The sequence below is a fragment of the Calliopsis andreniformis genome, chromosome 7, assembly GCF_051401765.1.
Source record: "Calliopsis andreniformis isolate RMS-2024a chromosome 7, iyCalAndr_principal, whole genome shotgun sequence".
Classification (NCBI taxonomy): Eukaryota; Metazoa; Arthropoda; class Insecta; order Hymenoptera; family Andrenidae; genus Calliopsis; species Calliopsis andreniformis.
This window is the reverse complement of record NC_135068.1, coordinates 3,546,164-3,574,017: the sequence shown is the minus strand read 5'-3', so window position 1 is coordinate 3,574,017 and position 27,854 is coordinate 3,546,164. Positions and strand designations below refer to the sequence as shown.

General features: G+C 33.2%; 1 protein-coding gene across 31 annotated transcripts in view; it reads right to left on the bottom strand.

Annotated features, from left to right (window-relative positions):
* Positions 1-27,854, bottom strand: part of Slo (calcium-activated potassium channel slo) — a 200,095-nt gene that overhangs the window by 18,737 nt on the left and 153,504 nt on the right. For 10 of the 31 annotated variants that reach the window (XM_076382026.1, XM_076382041.1, XM_076382024.1 and 7 more), the window contains exons 12-17: positions 23,222-23,377; positions 21,900-21,976; positions 19,493-19,561; positions 8,219-8,281; positions 3,004-3,036; positions 2,127-2,259 (exon numbers count right to left, since the gene is read on the bottom strand). In XM_076382026.1, coding sequence (XP_076238141.1) covers positions 2,127-2,259; positions 3,004-3,036; positions 8,219-8,281; positions 19,493-19,561; positions 21,900-21,976; positions 23,222-23,377 — 531 coding nt within the window. Of the gene's footprint in view, positions 1-2,126; positions 2,260-3,003; positions 3,037-8,218; positions 8,282-11,986; positions 12,008-14,552; positions 14,604-19,492; positions 19,562-21,400; positions 21,437-21,899; positions 21,977-23,221; positions 23,378-27,854 lie in introns of all 31 variants that reach the window. The other 21 variants (XM_076382030.1, XM_076382028.1, XM_076382029.1 and 18 more) reach the window with 9 other exon arrangements.

The following is a 27,854-nucleotide window of genomic DNA, read 5'->3' as shown; positions in this document are numbered from 1 at the left end:
CTACGTTGTAGCAAACGAAAAAACGAATTCAACGACCTATAATAAGGTGACCTGATGCAGATCTTGAATTTTAAATTTGTTGAAGAAATTTCTTTGAATACCTTATGTACGTATATACCTAACGTTGTTATTTTATCAGAAAATTTTAATCAACACATAATCAATATCATGAAAACCGTTCGATCTAGAATGTTGAATTACATGATCTATCTTTACGAGATCAATAGATAAATGATATGAGCTTAAAAAAGTCATATGTGATTTGTTTACAAATGGTTTTTAAAATGAAGTTAGATGAAGATAAATAGATCGATAAATGTAGCGATAAATAATGATAGTTCGTAATTTATTCTGAACTAGAAATTGCGGAATATGTTTTATGATATTCTAATTAAAGCTGACTTTAACCCTTCCTTTTATGAATATAACCAGCAACATATAATTCTAATTGTTTCTTAATTATTTTGAAATCTTTGTCGTCTTCTTTTTGTTTCAAACATACCTACATTGTTTTATTTTTAGTACTAACATAAGTGTTCAATTGTGTAGCTAAAAATCTCATACGATCGTAACTGATTAATTATTTATTGTTGAGACTTTTTAAATTATAAATATATGCAGTATTCTGTGTTAGGTCCTGTAGGATACTTAAAAATAATATAAGATAAATACAATTTTAATTAGAAGAATAGAATTAATCAAATAAAACATATTACTGGTGTTCCATGAGAAGTCCCCTGAAATGCATTGCTCCAAACGTGTTTCAGAGGACTTCTCGTGGAACAGAAATAGTACATATGTCGTACATATTTTACTTAATTTCAGATGATTTTAGTGAATTTATTTATAATAGAAGAAATAGGACGTACAAATTCTTTATGTTAAAAGATATTTTAATTATTTCAACTCCAAGCTGAATATGAGATTTTATCCTCGAAACACAAAAGAACCCACAAAACTTGAAGGGTTCCTAATTTTTAGTGTGAGTTACATAAAATCACCTTGAAACTAATATTTTCATTAAAGTGTTTTTCGAATTCATTATCTAAAAATAATCCACAGACTTTATGATTATTCTCATAATATGATAATAAAATTGACGAAAAGCTGTAAATAAAATGAAAATTTTAACATTGCATAAAACGAAGGGCTAAATCCATCAATATCGGTAGAAATGTATTACTTGAACAACATGAGCATGATGATGCTAAGGTAAACGAGAATAGTCTAATGAAAATGGAGTAACTAAACAATTCGTCGATTTCATGAAGATGATTCTGGATCGCATGGAAATTCTCTACCGAGAATCGTTAGACGTTTTAGGTCATCCAAGTGTGTATTATTTACACACATATCGCTGAATAGTTCGAAAGGAACATGCTGATAAAAAAAAAGTAGATGCATAAATTTTCCAACGAATACTGTGCAAGTTATCATAGTGCACTCTGCGAGGATACAAAATTACTCAATTAGTTTCTTCGTTAAAGAGGTGTCTATATATACTTCGTGGCACAAATCCATAGAAATAAATGCTCTGAAAGTTCCTTAGGTTATTCAAAGTACGCCAACAATAGATTTCATATAAAATAGATCCACTACAGTGCTGACTCATCAACGAATTACTCTTACAGTGTAAGTGGACTGCATCGTCTGCAATTTGAATAACCCCTATCTGTGCAATTTACATGAAAGTCACTGTGTACAAGAAGGCTTGAGTAATTCTAGTCGTGCAAACTATATTAGAGATAAATATGATAGTCAGTTGTAAGATAAGACAGAGGAGTGTGGTTGCAAAAAGGAAGATTGAAGAGTCCTTTGATAGTTATATTGCGAATTGAATGTGCCCACTGTGTATTATATTTGAACGTATCAAATTAGTGTACTGTTACGTTTGTCTACAGATTACGTCTTGTTAAAAAATTCGAGTGCACAATTAGTGTGGTGAAACGTGAAATGTACCACATTGCTTAGTCAACTTCTCTGGTGGAAATCTAAACGTAACAAACTCCAGCAACACCAACTTTGCTGCATGACGATAATAGAATTAATTCTCAGTAGTGAAATTCGCACGCTCGAACTCGGTGGACATCAAAGAGAGTATATCAGATGGGAAATTAATTAGGTACCTCTGATTATACGGTTGATTTGGACTTGACAGGCTGTCGTTTGGCGCTCGATTCACGTTCGGTTTCACCTTGTTTACCTGCTTCGTTGAATTCATGATGGTCATCCCGACGGAATTCCGATGGTTTCTCATTGCTGCAACGTTCAAATAGGATTGCAAAACTTTACAACATGTTTCAACTCATAATACATCGCTATTTCTTACAAATTATTAAATTGTCTCGTGCCACTTTGAATCTTCAGATTTTTAGCAGGTTTAAAAATTAGATTTCAAACTTTCAAGACCAGGCGACATACAGTTTTCACTGCTGAGGCTTTTGGGAGTAAGCCGTGTCTTTGTGGAAGTATTTCCAACGTTTTGCTAATATTGCAGTTACCTCATGAGGGGATTGAATGACACAGTGATACTGGTTTGTGACCAGCAGGAATGTTACCAGGTAAGTAGAACTTTTTGATGACACTACTAAAAACATAAATAGGAGAATAGGAGTAAGAGTGGGTTGAACAATGTTGTCAGACCGCGTGGGGCTCTAGCCAGGTCATTCCCCCACTCCAACCACGCGAAGACCCCACACTGCATCGTTCCCCCACTCTGACCGCGTCAGAAAGAAAGTTCTGTTACCCTGGCATCCCTGCTGTCCAGTGAGGTTCTACAATTTCCGTGTGCCTGCTCATATTCAGTACCATTGCACATCAATCAGAGGTGTTTCTGGTTGGTCAGCTAAGTAGTCAAAACAAAACTTCTCTTCTTTTACAAGGACATAACTTACTCCTGAAGTCTCAGCAGTGTAGCCTCACTAGTGATATGTAAGCGAAAGATTAGATTTCATTGAAAAATGGCAAGGATAGAAATAGGTATTAAAATAAATTGAAACTCACCGTTTGGGTCGTCTCGATCACGACTGACTTCACCTACAATCAATACGTCAGCGTTAATTCACATCTAGGTTTATCGTTCAGCGTAGCTAATAGACGAAGCAACAATGATTAAGACAATTACAGAGTGTCACACTGATCGTGACCTATCTCCCCCCATTATAGCGCATTATACTTTTTATCCGCAAGAGCCTACAGCCCCATGCTTACAGGCACGCATACTTCATCCCTTGCACGTGTCATTTTATCAGATTTCAATGGTCAGAATTGCGGCTGGTCAATGAATGAAATTATTTTCAAAGCTACGTCGAATATTATTCGTTAAGTGACTTACCTACAGTAAAATTTTAACACTTAATTAAAAAAGCGTAATCGTTAGGAAATTAATCAGTAAATTCTCGTTATATGTTTATCGATCAGGAACACATATCGCATACAGTGCAAGTAATGTTGACCTCCCTTAAAATGGAGTCGATTGTTTATGTCGAGTAGAGTCAAGGACTTTTCCCCTTTCTCAAGTGGTGGAGATAGCGATGAACATGTAACGAATAAAATCTGGCGAACATATAACGAAAATTAACTGCATAATTAAAATAAATAATTATAGTAGAAAACAAAGCATAGATTTCAGTTTTAACAACCTACACATATGTACATAACATTATCACAAAATTTGTGCTGATATTTATTAATAAGATAAAATATGTACCTTAGAATATTATATTATTAACTGTAAAAATTAAATCCCGCCCATTTTTTCGAAAATATGAAAAAGTGATCCTTCATGGAAACAAATATAGCAAATATTAGTACATTTTGTAGAATCTAGATCATTATTACTAACATTTTGAGAGTTTGTATTTCTTTTATAAATATAATTCCTTAATATTAACATCTTATGAATGTAAAACTAGTGAATTCTTTTCAAATGTTTTAAACAAGTAATTGCAGATTAGTATTTGTTGCAGAAAATAATATTAATTATAACGTTTAAATACAACAGAAAACATTCAGTGTTTTTTCATTGCTTGTTTCTTTGTCTTTCGAACATTTCCCTAGATATCGAGCACATCTACTTTTTATAAACAATTGCCAAGAATTTATGCATGAATAATTTTTACGATAAATTTTAGTATTATTTATTAGATTTATTAATAAAGTCATTAATAATACGAAATTGTAATAATATTAAAATATCGAAGACAAGGGTTTCAGGAAGAATAAATTTTATGTCAGCATACCTAAACCTATTAATCACATAGAATTATTCTTACTGTACGAGGAGTACAACTTATAATAAATATCTAAACTACTGCAACTGCTTATTGAAAAAATATTTAATGGGAGTTATACCTAATAGCAATAATAAAAAACCCTTAAGTTCATCTTGTTGGTTCTTTGTAACATATAGTTTTTACTACATAATTTATCAAGTATGTATGTAAAAGTTTAATGATTTATTACAATATGATCTTTTACTGATTTTGGATAAGAAAAAATGTACTATGACCTTGAAATACTTTTCAATATGACACTGGGGAGACTTCTTTTCATCGTCACCAAATGCAAGTCCTTGTACTATGTGAACTTCTCTTACAGTTAGTCACTTTACCTCATTTTCAGAGGAAGTGAGAGCAATTTTGATGTTCGTTATAAATGGGACACCCTGTACCTATATAAGTATTTTCAAACAGCTAACAAATTTGTAGATATTTTTTTAAACTAAGAATAGTTCTTTTTAGTTAAATTCTATGAAATGAAGCAGAAACAGCTGTAAAAAATAAGAATATCCAAAATAAACAATGAGAATTTAAAGGTATGAAGATGATATTTGATTTACAAAACTTGACTATTCAACATATCTTTATAAAACTTCAGCTTGTTTGTCAGTTTTAAAAATTTAAGAGAATATTTTTTAAACGTTAGCTGTTTAAAATTAAAATAACAAATTCGACGTATCAATGAAAACGAAACCATGCTCGTGACACTGGCACCTTCTGACCATCACGACACGTACTGTCTGCGATTGACAATAAAAAAGCGATTAAGCACCTGTCACGATAATCATATGAAACACCACCTATACGCAATGAATCAAGAAAATGAAATGTGTTTATGAGTAATGAAAATGTGCTCTGTCTAATGTTACCATAGAAGGAAATTTGAATAACAAATTGAATCAATCTACCGTGCTCTCTACAACTATCAATTCATCGTTTACGTTCGACAATAGAATGACATAAATAGAATGTATATAATATATATCAATAACAAAGAACCGTTAAAATATATTCAGGACATAATACGAGTTACAAATGTCAAAGAAGAAATACTGAAAATAGTACTCTAAACATCCTAAACCGTGTATATCTACTTAGGACATAGAAAATTTACAGAAAAGACTGTATCACCCAAAAAACATTTGAATTCAAACAGCATTTCTCAAATGATTTTTTTCATAGCATCTACGTTTACATTTGTCTTCTGTTTAAATTTCAATATTACACAAACATTCTATTTCCATAATTACTTTACTAGCTTGTAGCATATTTACTAATTCTCTTTTATTCTGTACTATCGTATTTAGTGTCTATACAGGGTGTTCGAAAATAAGAGGAAACTCAAGGGATGATTTTACATAACAATCTCAAAAGGACATTAAAAATAACAAAATTGCAAGTAATGTTTAAAAATTTGCGCGAGAGTGTCCGATGATACTAGGCAACCCGCTGGACAAGTGCCATTTCGAACTCTCTTAACCTCACTTTTTGAACATTAATGATTACAAAACATTAATCCCAATTTTGTTACACTTGATTTGCATTTTATCTTGTTCTGTAGAATTATCCCTAATAATTTCTATAATCTATTGCCGTATACCCTGTACAAAGTTCTATTGCACAACACTAAAGATTGAGAAACGCTGATATTTTAAAATTCCTGCTTTACTACTTACGCAGACGAACACCACAGCAAATGTATTTCATGTATTAATTATGTGGAAAGGTTCGACCATCGAACGTCCGAATTTATTGAAATTTTTTTCTTGGGATAAATGGGTTAATTTCAACAATAGTAATTATGCAAGTACTCGTAGCTTAAATTTGATTTACTTAGCCCCGCGTCTAAAATATACAATAATTGCTCTATAATAAAACTATGAAACAAATGAGACTCTGAGATCTGATTTTTACAAACTGATGTTCTGCTGGAAACCATGATGTATTAATCAAATGAAATCTAGGACACAACATAACTAATAACTATGAAATGTTATGATGGTATTACGTTTTCTAGACACACATGTGATGAATCCTACAAAACAGAGGAAGCAAAAAAGAAGAAAAAACGACGAAAAGAAGAAGAATGAATGCATCTAAATGAAAACCTAAGTTCTGCTGATTATGACATAAATTAAGGGGAAACTACATAAATGTAGAACCAATCAGTAAAAATGTGAACTTAAAATGTAAACTATGATATATCTACAGTAGCTGCATGCACTCATCAAGGAGAAAGTAGTACGTGGTGATACCTAAATGCTATCTTTAGAAAAAAACATTATAATAATAAATTCTACACCATCTTTTTCCTACTTTCTCCAAAATCGTTGTAATAAGAGAAGCGCGCCTTCCGATACACGTAAAATACCAAACAGTGCTGGATTTTGACTGATGTAATTATTATATCAATAAATTCATATATTCAATTCCCATATAGCACAGAGGCGTCTTAAAAACGTCTTAAAGACATCTAGTAAAGTCCTAAAAATGTCTAACAGACCTCTCTGAGACGTCCGATGTTACAAATTAGTCTGTCTTTAGGACATCTTAAAAGACAATCACAAGATGCCTTAAAAACGTCCAAATTACGTCGGTAAGACGTTCAGACAAAAAATAGACGTCTTTAAGACGTCCAAAAGCATATGTCTTTAAGATGTTTTATGGACATAAATATCGCAAGTCTTTAAAACCTGCGCCATTAAATGTTTTTAAAATATCCAAATTATGTTGTAAGTTCTAAGGCATAAAATGGACATAAAACAGACGTCTTCAAGACGTCGAATGCTATCTGGGTCATTAGTATTAATTCATGGGGTATCAATCTAAATATTTCATATTAATTACAAATCTGGTTCAAATTGTATATAATAGTCTCAGAAGATACTATATAACTATTAAAAAGTAAATAATATTTTTTAACAAATTTTTTCAAAATTACTTATTTTTGGTCATTAAAATTATTTAAAATGTCATATATAACATTTAAATATGCAATTCTTAATATGTACAACATTTTGTAGTATATTCTAAATTTCTATCGATGTCCCACAATGAATTGTCCAGGTAAATGATAAATTATATTTGTCAATTTTATTAGTTATTAAAGGTCAATGAAACTCCTTAGATAATTCAAAATTATTAAATATAATAAACCTCTTCTATAGAAGTTCTCAACTTCATAAGTTATACGTAAAGTAGACAGATTACCAGTTAAATGTTTACGGTTCACTCCGGATAAATGCTCGGACAATTAATCATTTAAAATCATTTAAAATTAATATGAAAATTTTCAATAAAGTTGATTACAACCAGTTTTTGACAATTTTCGATGAAAATGAGTATAAATATTTGGATTACGTTCAATGACGCGATTAAGTGTGAAAAAGTTGATACATAATATTTTGTTTGACAACAATACCTGAATATATTCATCGAACATCAGTTTTCAAAATACTTTCTTCACTTTAGACTAAACACAATTTTGAGTAACAATATTAATTAATTTAAATTCTTTTTCATTCTAAAATCAATATTAAAAATCCTAATATTTCATAAACGACAATTAGATTAAGGTTTTTCTTACATATAAATAATTGCATAGATTCAACATACAGCCATTAGCTAAACAAAGTGTTTTCAGCGCTGTCTAAATCCAACACTGTCAATGGTTACGTCAAAATATTTCATGATTGAAACCCTGAAGAGGTTGAGATCGACTAGTAAAGCGTACTGTCGTGATGCAAAGAAAAAAAACTCGAAAACTGAGTACAGTGGGTAAAAGATCGAGAGCAAAGCATCTTTTTGAAACCTTTTGCCCGGGAGACTTTTCGAAAGCTTTGATTACAGTGTACCAATACAATATCGTGTGATTCATTGAGATAAGGAAGAGCGGCTTGCGAGATTGTAGCATGGTTTTGATTGAGGTGTAACTGTACCTCTTACGTGAACCATCTTGGGCAGTTCTGGCGGAGTGAATGTGGGGGGAGGATGGTGGTCGTCTGTAACAAACCACTACACATGTTAGCTACCCTAACTAATTACCTAAGGCCTAATTGCTACTCTCTCACTATCACCGGCCATTTCTATGTTTGCGTTTCTACTAACTAAAGTGAAGCTCCGTTCCAGCATTCAAGAAGCCTCGAGTTCTAATTAACTCACCAGATGAGACACAAATGTCGCTAACATGACATCCATTTAGACAGGACGTTCCAAAAGATTGGAGCTAATAATAAACACAATCTACATTCGCTTAAGAACCTATCCAGATAGGATCCTGGATAGGATCCTTATTGTATTATGTCGAGGTGGGATATAAAAAGGTATTACATCCAAACACTCTTAATGCCTTAAAACATTAAAATAAAAACATCAAGCAATTTAGACTCTTTACGTTGCATGTGTCTTTCATCAAAATTTGTCAAGTTTGCCAACAGTTAAGCTCCAGAAGCTTAACTCATCTAGCAGCCATCGCCTGAAGAACACTTAGCGCTGGAACGGACCTTGATAGAGTAAAGTACTATTTAAACATTACTACATATTGATATATATTTTGAAATCTACCGTTTCCAATGCTGCTCATGGCAACGCGGACGAGTGAAGAGGTAAAGAAGAATTAAAAGATCATATACCCAAGTAATACTGTATGTCATGAACCTCCTCCGCGTTGTGCGAACGTAGTCTAATGCTAAAGTACACATTCCCATTATACAGTTTTAAACATCGTATGCAGACAATATATAATTCGTGCCAAAATATACAGAGGCAACGAAAGATACTTGACTGGAAACGTTAAGTGAACAAGATGACTCTGTCAGACTCTATCAGACACTTCCTAAAGGACCCAAGAGACAACCAAAACCTTCTAACGTTGCCAGCAGTATCTTTGCCTCTGTCAATTACTACTTAATTCTGTCTACAGCATGCATTAATCACTTTTTACGCTGTGGATATTTACTCGACACTGCCAGTGCACATCTTAACAAGTGTGAACTTGTGCGATAGAGCGGGGAATCCGAAAGAAGTGGACCAGAGATTGTAAAACTCTACCAGAATTACCTACAGGAGGAAATCCTTGTAGGATCGCTACAAAGTATCGTCAAATGTAACTCGTTGTCTCGTTAACTTTTCTTTTCGTCATTGGCACCGAGTAGGCTCGGAGTAGTAAACTAGAGGGGATTTAGCGTGTTAAAAGCTATTTTGCATATATGTACACATTGCTGTACTGTAGTTAGCTTTCTAGTACGTGGTTAACTTTTGCGTTGGGTTCCACAGTGCTTATCATAGGACATGCAGAAGTATAATACATATTTGGTATTGCAACGAAGATAATAGCCAATCCGAAGATTTAGAAAATTAGGAGGCGTTCGGTGTATCAGCATAGGATGTCCCAGAGAGCAATGCACTGCACTTTGTACGTACTCATGTCGAAGAGATGAAACTAACAATTTCTCTTGAATAAAATAATAACTCGTTGTAAGCTCGTCACCATATTTTCCATATCTTGAAATTATTTAGAGTATACTTTATAAGATATAAGTAAAGTACTACTTTTTTTATTCAAGCAGTTTTAATCTTGGTGGGGATTATTTTGGTGATTATACCTAGCGATTGCATATAGTTTCTATGATGCTGATTTTTCTCCATTTAGTGGCTTTATTTCCTGTTTTCCTTAAATAGAAATCAAATCCATTTATTGTCATGTTTTGTATGGTTGGATCAGTATTATCTGCAGGAACTGTTGAATTATTTATGTCATTCATGGATATATATCTTTTTGATATTATTATTTGTACCTTGAGGCAGATTCTTCTTTGTCAGAGGTAAAGGGGAAGAACTGATACTCTGTACAAGAACCTTTTCGACGTCGTCTCATTTACTTCCTTAGTTCCATTGCTTGGCTATTACAGATACGTATATGTAGCCTTCTTCATTATAAAGAAAACAGTTGAGTTTAATCGTTGTTGCAAATATTCTGTATTGAATCTTATTCTATGTAAGGACTGCAGCAACAATAAAGGACTCTAAGACTTTTATAATGTCTTCTAGGTTGAAGCAGGTCTTGTAAAGCTAGCATTGCCATGTACCAGAATAAAATGTCTTCCAGTGATATCACAGAGTAGAAGAGTGAGAATACAGTAAGGTACTCTTCTACTCTATGACGTCACTGGAAGACATTTTATTCACGCATATAGCAATACAGAATGTGAGACAGACCTGGTTCTTGCAGTCAGACCCTCAGAAAGGATGTCTTGGAAGTAGCTTGAATGTTATTTCATTTGAAGGTATTTTTAGAAACTTTACTGGGGATTGTAGCAAATACGTTTGAAGGAATAATTCATGGAAATGGAGAGATGAGCGGTTTTAGTTTAATGTCAGTGCTGTTGATATTCCTTTGAATTGAATTTATTAAAATAAAAGGAGACCATAGGTTCTGATAAGTGCTCATATGTAAAAAGGGGAAAGTTCTTCCCATATTAGGTACATCTTGAGCCCTTTTGATATTTCTACTTTTGTATTTGACTGATCGATTGTCTTTGTGAAGTATCTAAGTAGACATTTAAAATGTATGAAATTAAGCTAAGTTCGTTGAATTCTCTTCTTTTCGCCATCGTTATTCTTCTGGTGGTTATTCCTTTTATTGCTTCTAAAATTATGGCTTCTTTTTTCTTGGAGTAAATGCCATTGATAATGATCTCTGCGTATTATCGTTGAGTTCTTGATTCTGGTTGACATACGATATTTGTGTGTTGAAGATGTTTGTGTTGAGATTATGATCCCCACACTGGATCATTTTTGAACTCGAAGTTTCGTGAAAGTTCATGCAAACTGCATGTATTTGAACGTTGAGTTTAATCATTCTAGTAACTGACGCTAGTGGCTACACTAACTTCCGTTAACTTGTAGCATTTGATGTAGCATTTGTAAGCACTCTGGCAGTGGCACTTGCAATGGTCTTATTGCTGTGTTGACCGAGCTTAAATTTCCTAGGTTATGTATAATTAATTTCTCGTAGTAAAGTCATTGTTTTTCCTTCTTCCCAAATTTACTTCATCTCTTCATATGTTGTATAAACTTGTTGCTTGTATAAAGTCACGAGCTTATAACGAATAAGTCGCAAAGCACATTTGTAAAAAACTCGTATTTATTGAAATACTTAAATATGCTTAGCATCACCATACTTCACATACAATAACTAAAAAATTGATGTAGGAAAATAATTCTGAATTCCTATAAAATCAAGAAAAAACACTTGTTCCCTTTTTTAAAAATAATATCAGGAATCGAAAAACAAGAGCATTGCTCACCGTGATATTCTTTACGTGTCCCCAAAGCTTCCTTAACATTCTGAATCCTCAGTTTGACTACTTTCCTCGAGCGTTGATTTCTTTACATTTTAGCAGAAACAATAGGAAGAAAAAAATATATAAAAAGATGCGCAAAACGTGGAACTCTTGTTTCAGCAGTGACGTTCAAAATAATGCAGCGCTGCTCTGTAATTGATGATGGCCACGTACAACCTACTTCTTGTGATCTATTTGCATATAATGCATCTTCTCAGTATCACGAACTTCGTGGCAGTGTTATGTTACAGTTAGTAATAATTATACGCTTTATAACGATAACAAATAAATGCACGTATGCACGAGCCGCATGCATGCGTGTCTATTTGTTATTGTTATACACCCGCTCTATGTTAGACTTACTTGGGTACGAGAAGTCTTCACCTATGTGGTAGCAGAGGATGAAGAGAAGAAAGTTCGAACAGATAGACACATACAGAGTTAGTTAAAGGGTTTCTTTTTCTTAATGTTCGGTGTGTACGTGATGCGTGTGTCATGTGCGTAATGTGTCGGTGGGTTCAGGTATGCGTATGTGTGCGTGAGTGTCACAGATGGTGATACGTAATATATAAATAGAGATGGACGTCTGCATTATAGGTGAGAATTACAGGTGAGAAAGGTAACTGTGTGAGGCTCTAATGAGCGATGCGAGTGAAACTGTTTCTTGTGCTACTTTCTCGTATTCTTTTTTTTTCTTTCTTTGTTTTATTTTACGCACACATCGCTCACATTATTCACTATCTACACAACGTCAACAGTATGATTCTAGTTGTTAAGAATTTTGTGCGTTACATCGCTGACGACGCTTCATATTAATGCTCTAGAGATTACAGGATACTTGTTGAATAGTTATCGAATCTTTAGTCAATTTTGATTAAAAAGTTGTTTTAGTTTGAATTTACAACTTTTTTATAAACGTTAACTATAAATTGGTGCCTGACTGATGTTGAACTTCAGCTGATGTGGTGTGGTTACTCCATTTATATTAAGTAATTCAGCTCTTACTATTAAGTATGAAAAATATTTTTGAATAATCGATAGAGATCGACAAATTGAAAAATTCTGAATTTTTTGTACGCTATTATAAAATATTTTTTTTAATGAAACAGTAATGACATTATCGAAATATTTTATTATATCCGATGAATCCAAAACTAATATTTATTAATTGTAATTTTATATAAAAAGAGTTATCCACTATTTTAATAGTAAAGTGAAAAAACTGTACATTAAAAGAGTGTTAAGTGATATACAGTAAATTCTTGTTATATGTTCATCGTTCGAGACAGGTCAGAAGCATATATAGCATATGGTAAATGTTTCATTAGCTGTATATGCCTCGGTATTTGAATATTAACTCTCAATATAATTCTAAGCTTAGATCCAAATGTAATCAAAAACCAAAAATAGTATCATAATGTAATATATTCAACTTTTGGGACATTACAATTTAAGAATCAGGGCATGTATTTTTAAGTTGTTCAAGTACTGGAACATTTGATACCATAAGTGTTCAAGTATTAGAACACTTACCTTAGAGAACAGGGAATTTTTATTTCATTGAACTCGAGTCGACTTTTTGTGTCGTGTGGAGTTACGTTACAAGACCCCACCATTAGGCGAAGATAGCGATGAACATGTAACGAGTCAAATTTGGCGAATGTATAACGAAAATTTACTGTATTCTGTGTTTTATTTGTTTCTACGCTGTTTCTTTAATTTTGATTACGATCTGTATTTAAACACAGAAAATATCTGTTCTCCAAAAAGTATCCTGCAATAACTGAAAGCACACGATTACTGCACACGTAGTGTAACACGTATGAATAGTCTACACATCTGCAATGACGTCGAGAACATTTAATGAATTGAAGCAGATATCGAATTATAACTGTGGAGTAACTTCTCTGACATAATTGTTGATATCGGCCACAAGACGAGTAAAAAACCACGCAATAAAGGACTAGCTCTAAGATACTCTAAAAAAAGAACACGTTGAATGATCAGATATCGAACATCGATGCAAGATCAAGTTAAAAGTAGTTCAAGACTCAAGGCAACAGTCATCGCGCGAGTTCGAGATCGGTTAATTTTAATAATTCACTCACAACAATAACCATTGAAGAGACACTTACAAACCTCCAGAAAAACTACATTCAAGACGACATCGATAGAAATGTGTAATTTCGGTTGCAAAAAAAAAAAACGAAAAATAAATGAAAAACATCACATCAATGGGATCCCAAAAAACACTAATATAGTCTTCTACTTTAGAATCAATTAGTAATCAGTTTGAATGGAAATTACATAGACTAGCACAACGAGCGTGTCTATGTGCTCTAATATTCGATAAGAAATTGAAAAAAATATTTACTAGAAATATTACCGATTAAACGTTGTGCTATTCTCCAGGAAAATAAAACACGACTTGTTACATTAGGACACTTTCGTTCAATTAGATCTCAAGGACGTTAAACATTACATATTTTCGCCTTTCCGAATTCTAATTCATTCTCGATATACCAGCAAGTAATTAAACAAATGTATGATACTTGAATATCTCAATTGACGAAATTTTCTTCACGCCAAATTAACGTGTCGCCAATGAAGGATGAAAGAAGAGTCCTTGTATGCGTGACTTTTAAATCGAATATACTTTTATCGTTAAAATATAGACTACAGTTTACGTTCGAAATCACTACTCGAAATTCAAACTTCAATTATATATAAATAGACAAGCTTCGAGACTATAAACTGATAATCGTTACAGAAAAAAAAAACATTAATGAATCTCTTTACTCTGAGTCTGAATCTGGACTATTCTGTATATATTCGAGGAGAGCGAAAAGATAAAGTATAGAAGAAAAGAAAAAAAATAGAAATAAAGAAATGATACGTGGAATACAATCTACACGCGGGGGATACATACTTGTTCTTCCAACCATTTGTACAGCTCGCACGCCTTTCCGGAATGTGGCCACTGCCCGAAGGGAGGAGAACCAGAGCTGTTAGTTGTCATACCAAAATAATGTGAACCTAGATGCAGGGGGTGGCAACAAGTGGAAAGGGTATATGTGTAGATCCATATTTTGATCGACGTGTCACGTGTAGCAGCCTCACATTTAAATTTAATCATCAGACGAGAATTTTGCATCATGATCGCCGATCCTAGGCAGGAGCTTTTGGAAGCACTCAGAAGTCGAGTTGCAAATTATTATTCATTTCTCTGCATGGCTGCGACGTGACAATCGACGAAAAAGTTCGCTGTGAACACTGCTGATCGTTGTTTAAGTCACTTCGATCTACTGTGAGGGTTGGAACACATAAAGGTACACTGTCCACTTTGCGTCTATGCAGTGGTCGCTATAACTCCTATTATGGGGATGTAACTCCTAAGGAGGGGTTTTCCTCTCCAGTTAATTGCAGCGTCATGTTATCGTTATGATATTGGTGAATGATGTCAAATATGCGTAACGTGTAAGGGGAGAATGGAGTATTTTTAACCGTTTTGTTCGATAAACCCTGGGCATCGATCATCATCATCCGTGTAAATTTAGAACAGATGGATTTTATACCGACGGCATTCGTTTCTGAGCCGTGAACGAGTATGATTAGTCGATAGCTGTGAGTCACAGCTAACATTTTTTTCGAACTCTTGCTTCACACGCACACAATCGGTCTATCTCTCCCCTTTGTGAGTGGAGTCGGGAATACTGAACCGGGACACACATAAAGGATTGTAAGCCTGCTTTTACTGTTAGACAAGTCCATAGATAATAATGAAATATATTATTCATTCTTCTGAATAGAGTATCTTTTTGTTTTTTCATTTATTTTTTTATATTCTAGATGAGGGCATAAACTTTCATGGTTTTATCAAATGATGAGACTGCGTTGGTAATTACGAAAGTGGCTCGCGATTTATAGGAAGAATCGGAATTATAGGTCAGTTCAGCAGCAGATGATAGAGGACGATTAGAGAAAAATGTGTTGTCTAATAAACTTTCTGTTCTGAAACGTTGTGATAAATACAGCACGAGCGTTTGCTATATTTATAACAATAATATTCTTAGTGTTATTAATATTATTGTAGTTCAGTTACTGTGAAATTTTAAATTTAAGGTTAATAACTCATTATTAAAAAGATTTCTGAAATAACTTTCAGAATATTTTTTCAAGCTCTCGTTATCCGTGTAAGTCGCAATCAGTATTTAAAATTGCCCTCTTTCAACCTGATACGATTGACCTGTAGTTTTGAATCGCCCTGTACATTTAAGTGTTCTATCTTGCACGTAATATCAGAGCAATATTTTTTCATTATTAATTTGAATTTTTCGAAGTACTTAGTACTAATTAAAATGTTTTAGGAGATCTTACAATATTTTTAATTTCTTGCTTTATTTAAAACATTTACAATATTAACGACAGCGGTTAAAAATAACTTGTGCAAGATATTGAATATTATTAAAATTGTTGTGTTTTGTTATCGTAAGTGTGTTGTTAAGTTGTACTCGTATTTTAGTTCTTCTTTCTTCTAGTGAGTGTTCTAATTTCTGATATTTTAAGACTAAACGACTTGGGCCATCGTGTTTATCAAAATAAACACGAACCGAATTCTAGGAATCCATATAATTACCAACGTCATTAAATGGTATAATTTACAACGATTTTTACAAAATGGTCCCATATTACCATGAAATAAAAATTCAGTTCAATTTCTTCTAATTTTAATCTAAATCACTTTCGTCGATAATACAAATGCATGGTTTTATTCATCTTCTAAGATTGTTGATTTTTTATTATAGCGCAATTATTTTTGTTAATATGAAATTATTTGATGCAATGTTCAGTTAAACTCATTTTATATGCATAATAAAACCATGCTAAAGTTTATTGTTTTATGCACTCATCTATAGCATTTTATAACATAAACTAACAAATTATGTAATTTGTATAGATTATATTTTAATAAATGAGGATAATTTATCTTTGTCTTTGAAGTATTTGTTAGTAGCACTTCTGTACTGTTATAAACAAACAAAGGTTTCAGATCACACGCAGCAGAAAATACCGAACATTTGTAGCAATCGTACATACCTTTCCGTAACATATACCCAATATGCAAAACAGCTCGAATTAATCTGTCTGTAAAAATGTTAGGAAGAGATATCGAGCAATTCTGCAGATATATGTCAAGATTCTTGGCTCTAAACCAACTTGTAATATGTGGCCCACAAATTGAAAAACATCCAAACGATTCGTTCAATATCATTTAGAAAATTGAGAAAACCTTTTAAAAAGAGACCAAATGAGATGTTACTAACAAATTCGAATGAAATTTACCAAATATATAGTGTAATAAAAAATATTTCACTCACGTTTGCTTGTAAGTATAGACACTTAATTTCATTAAATAGTTAATTTAAAAAGAAACACATTTGAGTAATGAATGATAGATTGGATATTCAATTAATGAGTCAGAAATTCAGCTTCTGTCACAATTTTTAATTTAGAACATGTAATCAACCTTTAAAATTTGTAATAGATATTATAAAATACTCTCTATAATTTAAAAACGATTTTGAGTACGAAAAGTTATTTTGAGATGATTTAATTTGTGTCAGAGAAAGACTATGTAGTGTTCATAAGTTTTCATCAGTTACAGCAAAGGGTCAGAAGGTGGAGTGTCCCTCCACCTGTTACTCGCGAAATGACGTCAAAAGCTGTCAAAACTCATAAATAACAGTACCTATAATGTATATGACAAAGAAATTTTGATTTAGTCGTCTCTATCTCTAAAGTGACACATACATAGTCTTCTATAGGTCTCTGTCCTATAGTATCAAAATTACAAGCAGATGTATTAGTAACAGTGTTCAAAGGAAACGCTATTTTTACTGTCACACATATACAGTTGCTTACAAATTCATTTACATACGTACGTACAAAAAGATGAGTTGTTTATGGAAACTATTATACTACATGTCTTTTTTCTTTTCCTTCATTTTCAACTTTTACGTTCTACGTTAGTTTATTTTCTTTAACGACAATAAGGTAATTATTTTTAGAATTTGTAATCATGAATAATTGTTCATAAACAAATATATCAATTTTTGAAATTTCGTAAGTTATTCAGTGTCTATACTTACTCTCAAACTTGGGTCAGGTATTTTTTAATTCACTATGTACATTTGTGCTCGGCTAAATTCTACTCAGTTCTTAATTGTGTATTAAAACTCGCGTGAACAAGGTAGTATATTTTTTACAGAAAATGACTTTTTAAAATTATTATACAACTTTAAAAAATATTTTCGTAATTGAGAGAAAAGCAACAATACAAGGAACGTTTCTTTCAAGTACTGTATTGTCTCTGTCGAAAATCAGTTGAGCATACCTGCGACGTAGATCATCGCCGTCCTCATCAGCAGGGTTGTTTCAGCGGAATACAAAAGTGCAGACTGAGCAAAAGAAATTCGACAGCGACAAACACTAAATTTCGTCGAAGTTCAGACATTAAATACATTGTATCAGCTTAAAAAGCGTATCGAATAAAGTATTTGTTTTCGATAAAGAACGCGACCAGTCAAGAGTGCAATCCATGACGGAGATGATGCTATAACATATCTACCTCGTTCATTGTTGCTGTATTTATGTTGGTCTATATTATGTGTCAAAATGTTATTATACAACAAAGTTCCTAAAGGTGCGTCTACACTACATGTTATGCTTATAACAAAGTTATATACCTTAATTATATAATTATATAACTCTAATTTTGTTATATAACATGTTTTTATAATTTGTTGCTAAAATACGTCTACATTATGCAATGTAATGCGTTAGATAACAAAATCATAAAATTTGTTACTCTTATTTTGCTACATAACGCGAAAAATGTTATATAACATGTTTTATTTTCTTTTTTTAATAAGTTTTATAACATTGTTAATATTGTTATGTAATATGTTACGTCATGTAGTGTAGACTCAGTTTTAGTCACTGAATTTCAGTAAAATTTAACCGAACAAATCTATACTTGAGAAATTTCATCAAACTTCAGAAAAATGTCTGAATAACACTTCACTTGGTCTTCCTGTTGGTAGAGAAAACGAACATTTTAAACCATACACGTGAAAATATGAATAAACGATGCCTCGCGCAAGCACACTGAAACAATGGTAATCACTGGCAAGCCTGGAACGAGCAAATTTGTTTATCAGTGAAACGTAACAGCCATTAATGTATAGATACAGAATATACGATTCGATAGAACGTGCTTAGCGAAAATGCATATTTGCAGGAAGCAAATTTCTCGTGAGAACTGAAGCTGAATGCGTATCAAAACGCGGTTCTGTACATTTACACGACGCGTGACGACGCCTTCATCCCAGCTGAACGTCGACGTGACCGCTTCGTCAACGAACACTGTTCGCCCAAATCAGCTCTAGCAAAAGCCCAGCGAGAAACAATACGGATCGAACAATGTCAAAGAGCAAGAAATTGAAACGTACTGTGAAGTAAGTGCATGTGAACGTGGAATATTAAATATCGAGCTTCGATTTGCACCTTTCTGCATCGATCGCACCGTCTTACCTCGTTAAACGTCAATGCAATCAGGCTCTGTTTGAGTCAACCGTTCTCTTCAAACATGCCATTGTATTCGGTAATAGCGTCTATCGACTTCTCCATCTTTGACTCAAACAGAGCGGATTTGTCAGAATAATAGACATTTCCATCGTACACCGTCTCACAAACGCTTCTGCTTCGAAAATCCCCCTTAGAATTATTCTGACAATGTCCCGAAGGTAACTCGACGAAAGGATATAGTTAGAACTAGCAGGACAGAAAGGAAGGCGTAAACACGCGTACCGTCGAGGTAACTGCTGTAGGCAGTGTTTCCTTTCACCATGCCAGTCTGCATCATCATCATCCCCACATCTGTAAAAATCGAGCGATCGGCCCGAACATATGCTTGTGAATAGACACATAGGGACAGTTTAGCTAAGTGGCTGGAGCAGGGGCTGGGGATAGCTGGGGCGGCGGGAAATTTGAACGAAAGAATGAAGTACAGCTGTTGTCCATGGAATATACTCTCCTAAGCAATTGTCACTTTAGCCCGTTCTCACACTAATGAAATCTATATTTAATTCAGCCACATTCACATGTGCCTAAAGCTCTACACTCATTAATCACAATTTAAATCCCAATCGCTGGACACCTTCCGTATCGCCAAAGGGGAAGAGGCTATAAGACAAAGCGTAAGTCTCATCAAACACGCAGTTACCTTCGACGTGTCGTCATCCTCAATTGCCTTGCGATCCAGAGCAACTGATCTCTGTCACCGATCGGAATCTTAACAAGGTTCTGCCCAATCTAGCGAACGATTCATGAGAAACGTTAATTGCCCAGGGTTTAGAATCGTCGTGGACGTTGATGGGGTTGCTGATTCAGATGATATCGGATGAACCGTGTGTAATGTATGTATATATGTATGTATGTCATGTCGTGTGGTATCGTGAGCGACGGGGTCAGAGTAGCAGAATAGTTTGATCGAGGTCCCTGATCGAGGGGTTGCCACGGTACCTGTTCGCCTTTTGCAATCGGAGCGTCACAAAACAGACCAATTTTGCACGGAAAGAAAGTACACTTTGTCAGGATCAGAGCGGGATCGCAGAAGACGCGCGATTATTTCACGATTGATCGGCTCTGTCGGCCAACATCGGAAGTCTCATCAATGACAGCTGGCACGCTGAGAGTTCTCACACGATCGAAGAAAGAATATGGTAGACAGCCATAGAAACTGGTGAGAAAAGTAGAGTAAGAGAAAGAGAAAGACAGAGATCAAGGGGGAACGGAGAGAGGCGAAAAAGGGGCAAACGGAGAGACAGAGAGCGAGTGAGATTTGTACGAAGCTGTCATATCATTAAGGCGTAAAAGTACCCGAGTCGGGAACTAATCATGCATGCAAGACGAGCGAGGAGGGCACACACTAGAGTGCAGACTAATTTCCTTGATTGGCCAGGTGGACATGCGCCAACTGACTGAACTATTAAAGAATTACATGTCACGTATTATGTGTCAATGGTATTTCATTTTTCACGTCACTCTATTCGGTAGCACTGGACTATCGTCAATTCAGCCTCGTTCGAATTACTTTCAAATGGTACCCAGATTCACAACGGAGGATCTTAGTTATTTCAGTACGTTACTTTGTCAGCGTTAGAGCAGAGAATTCGCATTAGACATATTGGACCACGACCAACACGAAGACCGTGAAAAACGAATATATACCCAATCATTGGCATCGCAATCGCCTTGAACAGTGTCTTTGAATGAGGATTAAAGGTGCAATAATCTCATCGCCATTGTCATCATCATAATCATCATCACCATTGCCTTGGCGTATATATGCAAGATATTGGTTAAAAATTCGAAGGCATATGTACACATACGTAGGACACAGAGAGACAGAAATATGCAAAGAGACAAAGATATAAACAGATAAAAGGTAGCAGAAAAATGGGACTCTGGGAGGGGGCTTAAGAGGTAGAGAGGTAAACAAAAGAGAGAATCGAAGAAAGTCAGTAGAGGTCAGAAACGTAGAGAATAGAATCATTGGTACTGAAGGGGGGATGAGTTTGTTAATGTTCAGTGGATCGAGTTCAAAAGCCAGACTGAATATAAACGGGCTAAGAAGATTGAAAAGAAAAAATAGAGGCGTAAAGGAGATAGTCATAGACAATAGTAAAGACTAAGCGAGCGAGTGTGAGACGTTACCTAAGTCCCGGCCCCAGGAGCGCTGCTGCTGCCCCACTAGATCATATATCACAAGAGGATGGTCACAACCATGTCACTTCGTTAATTGTCGCAGTAATTACTGCTACAGCTTTTTGTGGCATAAGGACATAGAAAAAAAGAAAAAGGACAGGGCGAAAGGAATCATGGATCAAGAGAGCTTTCTGTGTGATTCGTCAGGTCTTATACGTGTCTATGTTAGAAGTCATTAATCGTTTGCGAGTCACACGAGCTTCTGGGTATCGATAGAAATAAACTGTTTCTTCTTTCTAAGTGGTTCTTTAACGAATGATTCAAATAAACGGACAGCGTGTGATTCGCAATATCTTCAACGCATGTAGCGTGTTCTATGTACATAGACATATCATTAGTCATGTATAAAAATAGAACAGAGGTCGATTATTAAGAAATTCGACATCAGAGAACTCGACAAGAATCAAAAGAAACTGTTAAGGGGTATCACTAGACTAGAAAAACTTACAATTTTTGCACTTGCATTTCTTGATCAGAGTTTCGTCTTTTATATCCTCGTGGCATGCTTTGCAGTAAAACCACGCCCTGAAAATATACAAATGATTATATTCATTAATAAAAATAAAAATACGGGCTATTAAATATAAAGCAATACAACTTATTTTCTCTGCAATTGTTAAGAGTAGCAGTAAAATTTGTTCTTGAAGTTTAATTATTTAGATAACCGGTATATGTATAGTCAAATTCGTGTGTATTACTTGTTCAATGTCGTTATAGGATATTTTCAACTACTTCCGTGTATCTTCCAGAAGTTACGCACCTAAAGCAACTAGTGTCAGCGCATGCACAAGTGCAAGACATTCCCCCACAAAAGTTGCGCAGTTAAGGCGACTAATGGCTGCGCATGTGTAGGTTGAGGTAATAGCGCATGCGCAAGTCTTTGAAAAGGGGAGCAATAGTATTCGAGAGATACATAACACGTTTCTGTCTTGTTTTTTTTCAGCAGAATAAAACATTTTTGTATTTTTAGAGAGTTTAAAAAAGATTATTTTACTTACAAATGTTTGTTTTTAGGTAAACTATCAAAAGATATGAATATTCATGCGCTAAAAAATGGAGACAATTGGTATTCTGCTATTCTATGAAATTAATTATTATCTTTAACCTCATAGTCATTTATTTTATGACAAATTCCAATGAAGCATTAAACATCAAGAAAGAATTTTGCGCTATACATAACAGTTTTCAAAAAAACAATTTATAGTACTTTGTATAAATAACTTTTTATAGAAATAATAGTAAGAAATATTCTTAAAATATATGTATACATGTGACATCTTTCCTTTTTGCAATAAATAGATGACGAATTTAAAAAATTACTAGTTTGTGTTTAGAAGAACAGGAATGAAAAGAAAATTATTTTATTAGGAGTCCCTTTGTTGATAAAAATATTTGTAGTAAATTATAGTTTCTAATAAAGGAATTAATTCTAAAAATTCTTAATAAAAATTGCCAACAAGAAGGTGACACATATCATAGGTATACGATAAGTGACACATATCATAGGTAAACGATAAGTGATACACATATCGTAGGTATACGATAAATGTCCAAAAGTATTGATAAGTATTTAACACTTTTTAAGGACTTTTAATATTATCCAGATACACACATGTTTTCTACAGATTGTATAAGTATGTTTATGAGTAATATTTCTTTAACTTGTTTATTCATTTTGAATCAAATGAAGAAGAATATTGAATAATAATTCAATTCTGTTCGAATCATTTTCTTTCACAATTATAACCATGCAAAAAATTTCATTCTCACCGCTTCACTTCGTCAGCAGATTGAGCAATGAAGAATCCCTGAGTATTTGCAACGATCTTGGCACCACGTGGATTGATCGAGATCTTGCTGTCGCCGCCTCCTTCGCCCTTTATTTCGATGGCCAGTAGCAGCAACTTCAACTTCGTGAAGCACAACCTAGGACGAAGTTTTGTATAATATTCGCTGTTTTCCAAGAATATCCTTTACTATTAGTCACATAAACGGAACATCGATCTATCCATTAAACACGTAATGTGTGTTTAAGCCAGTGCTTGGTAAGTACAACAGAACGATTATTTTGTAAATAGCACTTTGCCACATTAATTTCTGGTTTTCAAGCGTGAAGGCAAGACCAAAAGACAACTTTCATGAATGTTACACGATAATTGGAAATATCGAAATAATACGTATACTCGTATGAGCAGTACCATTCAATTTCATGGCTTTACTCCAAACGAATGAGACTGTCATTTTAGCATTGTTAATTAAATATGTAAATATATTGTACGTACTATACGATACCTTGTGAACACATACGATAAAGAAACACTTATTTTTATTATGTAAACTTACACAACTAAATAGTTAACATAGTTAACATACATGTAGTCTTGTTTGCTTGTGTGGTTCATCATATTTTTGAAATAAAGACTCTCAAAACTTAAATATTTATTTATCAATGTATAATTTATAGAGGATCAATAAAAGGTGAATTTATTGTATTTGTGTTTGCTCTTTTTTATATTTCATAAGATGGTTTTAACAACAATTAGATTTTTATGTTAGATCAAAGCGTTTTCCTAAATAATATCTCAACTTAGAATAATTTTATTTTTAAGTCGAACAGGATACTAATAATACTTGTACAAAATTTTGTGGCATTTAGCTAACTATAACAACATGAAAAGTTTATTATAAATAGATTGGAGCTATTTCATGCGACGAAGTAATAGAAGCATTCCCCATGATACGCTGCGGCTACAACTCCAATCATCGTGAACAACGCGCGAAATTTAAAAACATATTCTTATAGAAAAGAAACTTTGAGTTCCATAACCTGTAAAATGAGCTCTTTATTTCTAATTTTATATGAACCACACAAAATATTAGTTGTATGTAGCGTGTGCAAACACCCACAGCATTGCAAAGCGTCTTCTATTTGTTAATGATATTTATTCCAGCTTCTTTTTAAATATTTAATTCGGTTTTTCTGAATGTAATATTGATCACAACGAAATAAATAGTGACGCTCTACTATGCCACCTCGGCGGAATACGAAATATCAAAGAGACATGCAAAGCAGGCATTTCCACAGGTGGTGAAACATAGAAGGTTCGTAAAATTGTCAACGTTTAGTAGTTCGAATCATGCGAGAATGGACGTACTCTATTGTGCTCTAGGCTAACGCTCTAACGTCCTACGCTACTCCAAAATCTGAAGAACAGATCAACAAACTAATGTTCCCGTTGCTTTCAACCGCAACGAGATTACAGGTACTGATGATAACGTACTAATAAATACGTCTAGTGTCTAATACAGAAAAGGGATCGCATTTGATACATTGTATATACTTTTACACACGCAAACCAAATTGTGACGACAATTCAGGCGTGTGAAAAATCAATAGATAAAACAGACGAAACCATAACCCTACGTACGCAAATAGCAGTGCTGGATAAAATAACATTTCAAACGTGTAAATACGGTTCGATTACACGGTTTAACTTTGCACCAATCCAGTACAGTATTCCCTCGTTATAAGTTCGCTGGTGTAGTCTTAGTATTATTTGAAATTATTTAAAACACAGTAAATTCTCGTTATATGTTCATTTCCTGGACATATACCGTGTACAGGACAGGTACTTATTGCCTCTGAACTCGAATCAATTGCTCGTGTCACCTATCGAGGGGAAGTCTCATCCCTCGTTAGTGGGGATAGCTATAAACATATAATCAATAAAATGTTGCGAACATACAACGAGAATTTACTCTAAACGTGTTTTTACATCTATGATACGATAAAATTGTGCTGCTAGTGAAAGTACGCTCGCGAAAAGCTTATTGTTCATAAATCGCGAATTTATATCGAGGAAACACTGTATATCGTTTAATAGCTACGAAGTTTTCTTATTCCGGTAAGAATAAGAATCAAATGCAGTTTCTAATTTATATTTTATGCTGAAGCTGCAAAGTAGAATAATTTTCTGAAATATTGTTCTGCATAATTACTGCTGCAGTTATTGTGAAAATTTGTCCAATTAAAATACACTTAATGTACTCATAAATTATTAAACTTTAGTTTTTAGCTCATTTATTAATATATTTCATGTTTCATGACTTACCATTATAAAGTCATGAAACATTTTTAAATCATATTTTAATATTGTTCCTGCTTGTTATACATGTATGCAGAGGATATTTAAATCCATATTTCCTCAACAATTTTGTTTTATTATTTACAATTAATTGTTTAGGATAAGAAGAATTTTCTAATAGCCAGCATTAACTAGTATATATAATAATAATAGTGCATACAATAAATCAGTGCAAAAATCAAGTTAAAATGGCTACTATAATAGAACAGCAAAACAGACGTCTCTAAGGACTCAAAAAAATCAGAGTTTTATTCAATGTACGAAATGTCAAATTGTTTTTCAATAGATTGATAAACCATCAAATTTGGTTTTTATAAAAAATTAATACAGTTTAAATAGATAGTAGCAAAAACGTTCGGCATGCTTGTGCGGACTAAGCAGCCTATTTAAAAGTTAGGTTAAGTTTCGAAAACTTTATTGTTATTTCACGTAAAATACGTGAAAATACTTTACAAGTTTGTGTTACAATGTCTCACTAATGCTTTAATCAATATACTTCTAATTTTTTTCAACGGAGAAGAATAATTTAGTAGGGAAATTCTATGAATTTTACAAGTATTCTGTAACTTAAGATACTTTGATCTAATAGTTATCGTTAAAATCAATTTAAATATAAAAGAATATAACTATATTTTATGTAAGTTTCGTTCTAATGTTTTTGATAAAATAAACACTGAAATTATGAATAAAAATTAACGTGCTCTTTTATTATTATGAATCTATAAAAGAGCAATCAACGTCAGATGTTCGTACAAGATGTTATACTATTCTTAATCAATTTTATCAAAAGATCCTATCAATTGTTTTATGATCACTTTATTCATAGTACACATACGTATAGTTTCATAGTTTCTCTTTTATAAATAAATATTGTTGAAGAATTATCTATAATTATTTTTTATGACTTTCAACTTGAACAAGTATTTATTCTTGAATACATGTTACTGAATTAATAGTAGTAAAATAATCCTAGTTGAAACTCCAACTGTACTGTCAATGTCCCTTGACGTTTTAATTTGTAGTTAATTGTTATAGCGCTATAATTATATTTTCAAACATATGAATATTTTTCGCAACTTAACCCAAGAATAATAACAATAGTTGAGCACGTGAGGCACGAAATATTTGTGTGAAGTTGGTTTTAAAAATATAAAAAGTCTTCGTTTACCATTAGTAAGATACTATCGTGTTATAAGAATACACAAGATACTTATCACGTTCATAAAATAAAATACCGACGTACTTGCACGGTCACGGACTCTCCGATGAAATTCCCCATAACAGACGTGAATATGTCAGAATTCGAATTCACTCTATTTGATATTATAAAGAGCAGCAGGCATGCGTGTACAACGAACAGTTTTTGTTAAGAGAAGATTAAAACGCTACATCAAAGAACACTTATTATGCCAAGGACAAAGCGGAAAGGAAATCTGTTTCCTATTTAATCTCAAAAAGTCTACTCAAAACGTAAAATGTGTAAAGTTACATTAAAACTTTATGCGTGTCGTATTTTACGCAAAATGTTTGTCAAAAACGTTGAGTTTTTCGTCTTGAATGATACCGTAAAGACGTCAATATGAAAATATACGTGTTTTACTGGGGCACATGCAGATTCCATTGATCAGGTTATTCTTTGAATTGTTATTTAATTATTTAGTGAATTTAATAGTCCTAATTTGTTCTAAATAAAATTAATCACGATAGGGTTCAATTTAAAAGCTAATTTCGATTATAATGAATAATTTAGTAATATTGTAATAAGTGTTGTTGAATTAGTGTACTTAGAAGTTAAAATGTTATCGAACAAAATCAACAATTATTATAAAGTTGAATTTCTTAGCCCGAAATAGTCCAAGGCTATATTACGATTTTTGTACCTATGAATTATAATATTGTATATTAAAATCGTTTCTCTATTTCCATTAAAAAAAATAATTTTATTATGACCCACTGGAAGAAAATCAATATTTAACTACAATTATATTAAGAAAAAGTAGAGAAAGAACTGTAAAGATTTAACCTTTAGTAATAGTAATCCTACTCGCTTATTCTGTACTAGACTATGAAACTGTATGTAAAAATTTATGCTATTCTCGTTCCACGTTCCATAACTCAATTTTTAATGTACGAAAAAATTGATAAACTGAAGTATTATCTCTTTCACATTAAAGCATTTTTTTATAGTGAGGTTATAGTAACATGATCATAAGATATCAATGACACAAAAAAGGGAATTATACATATAAAACCTGAAA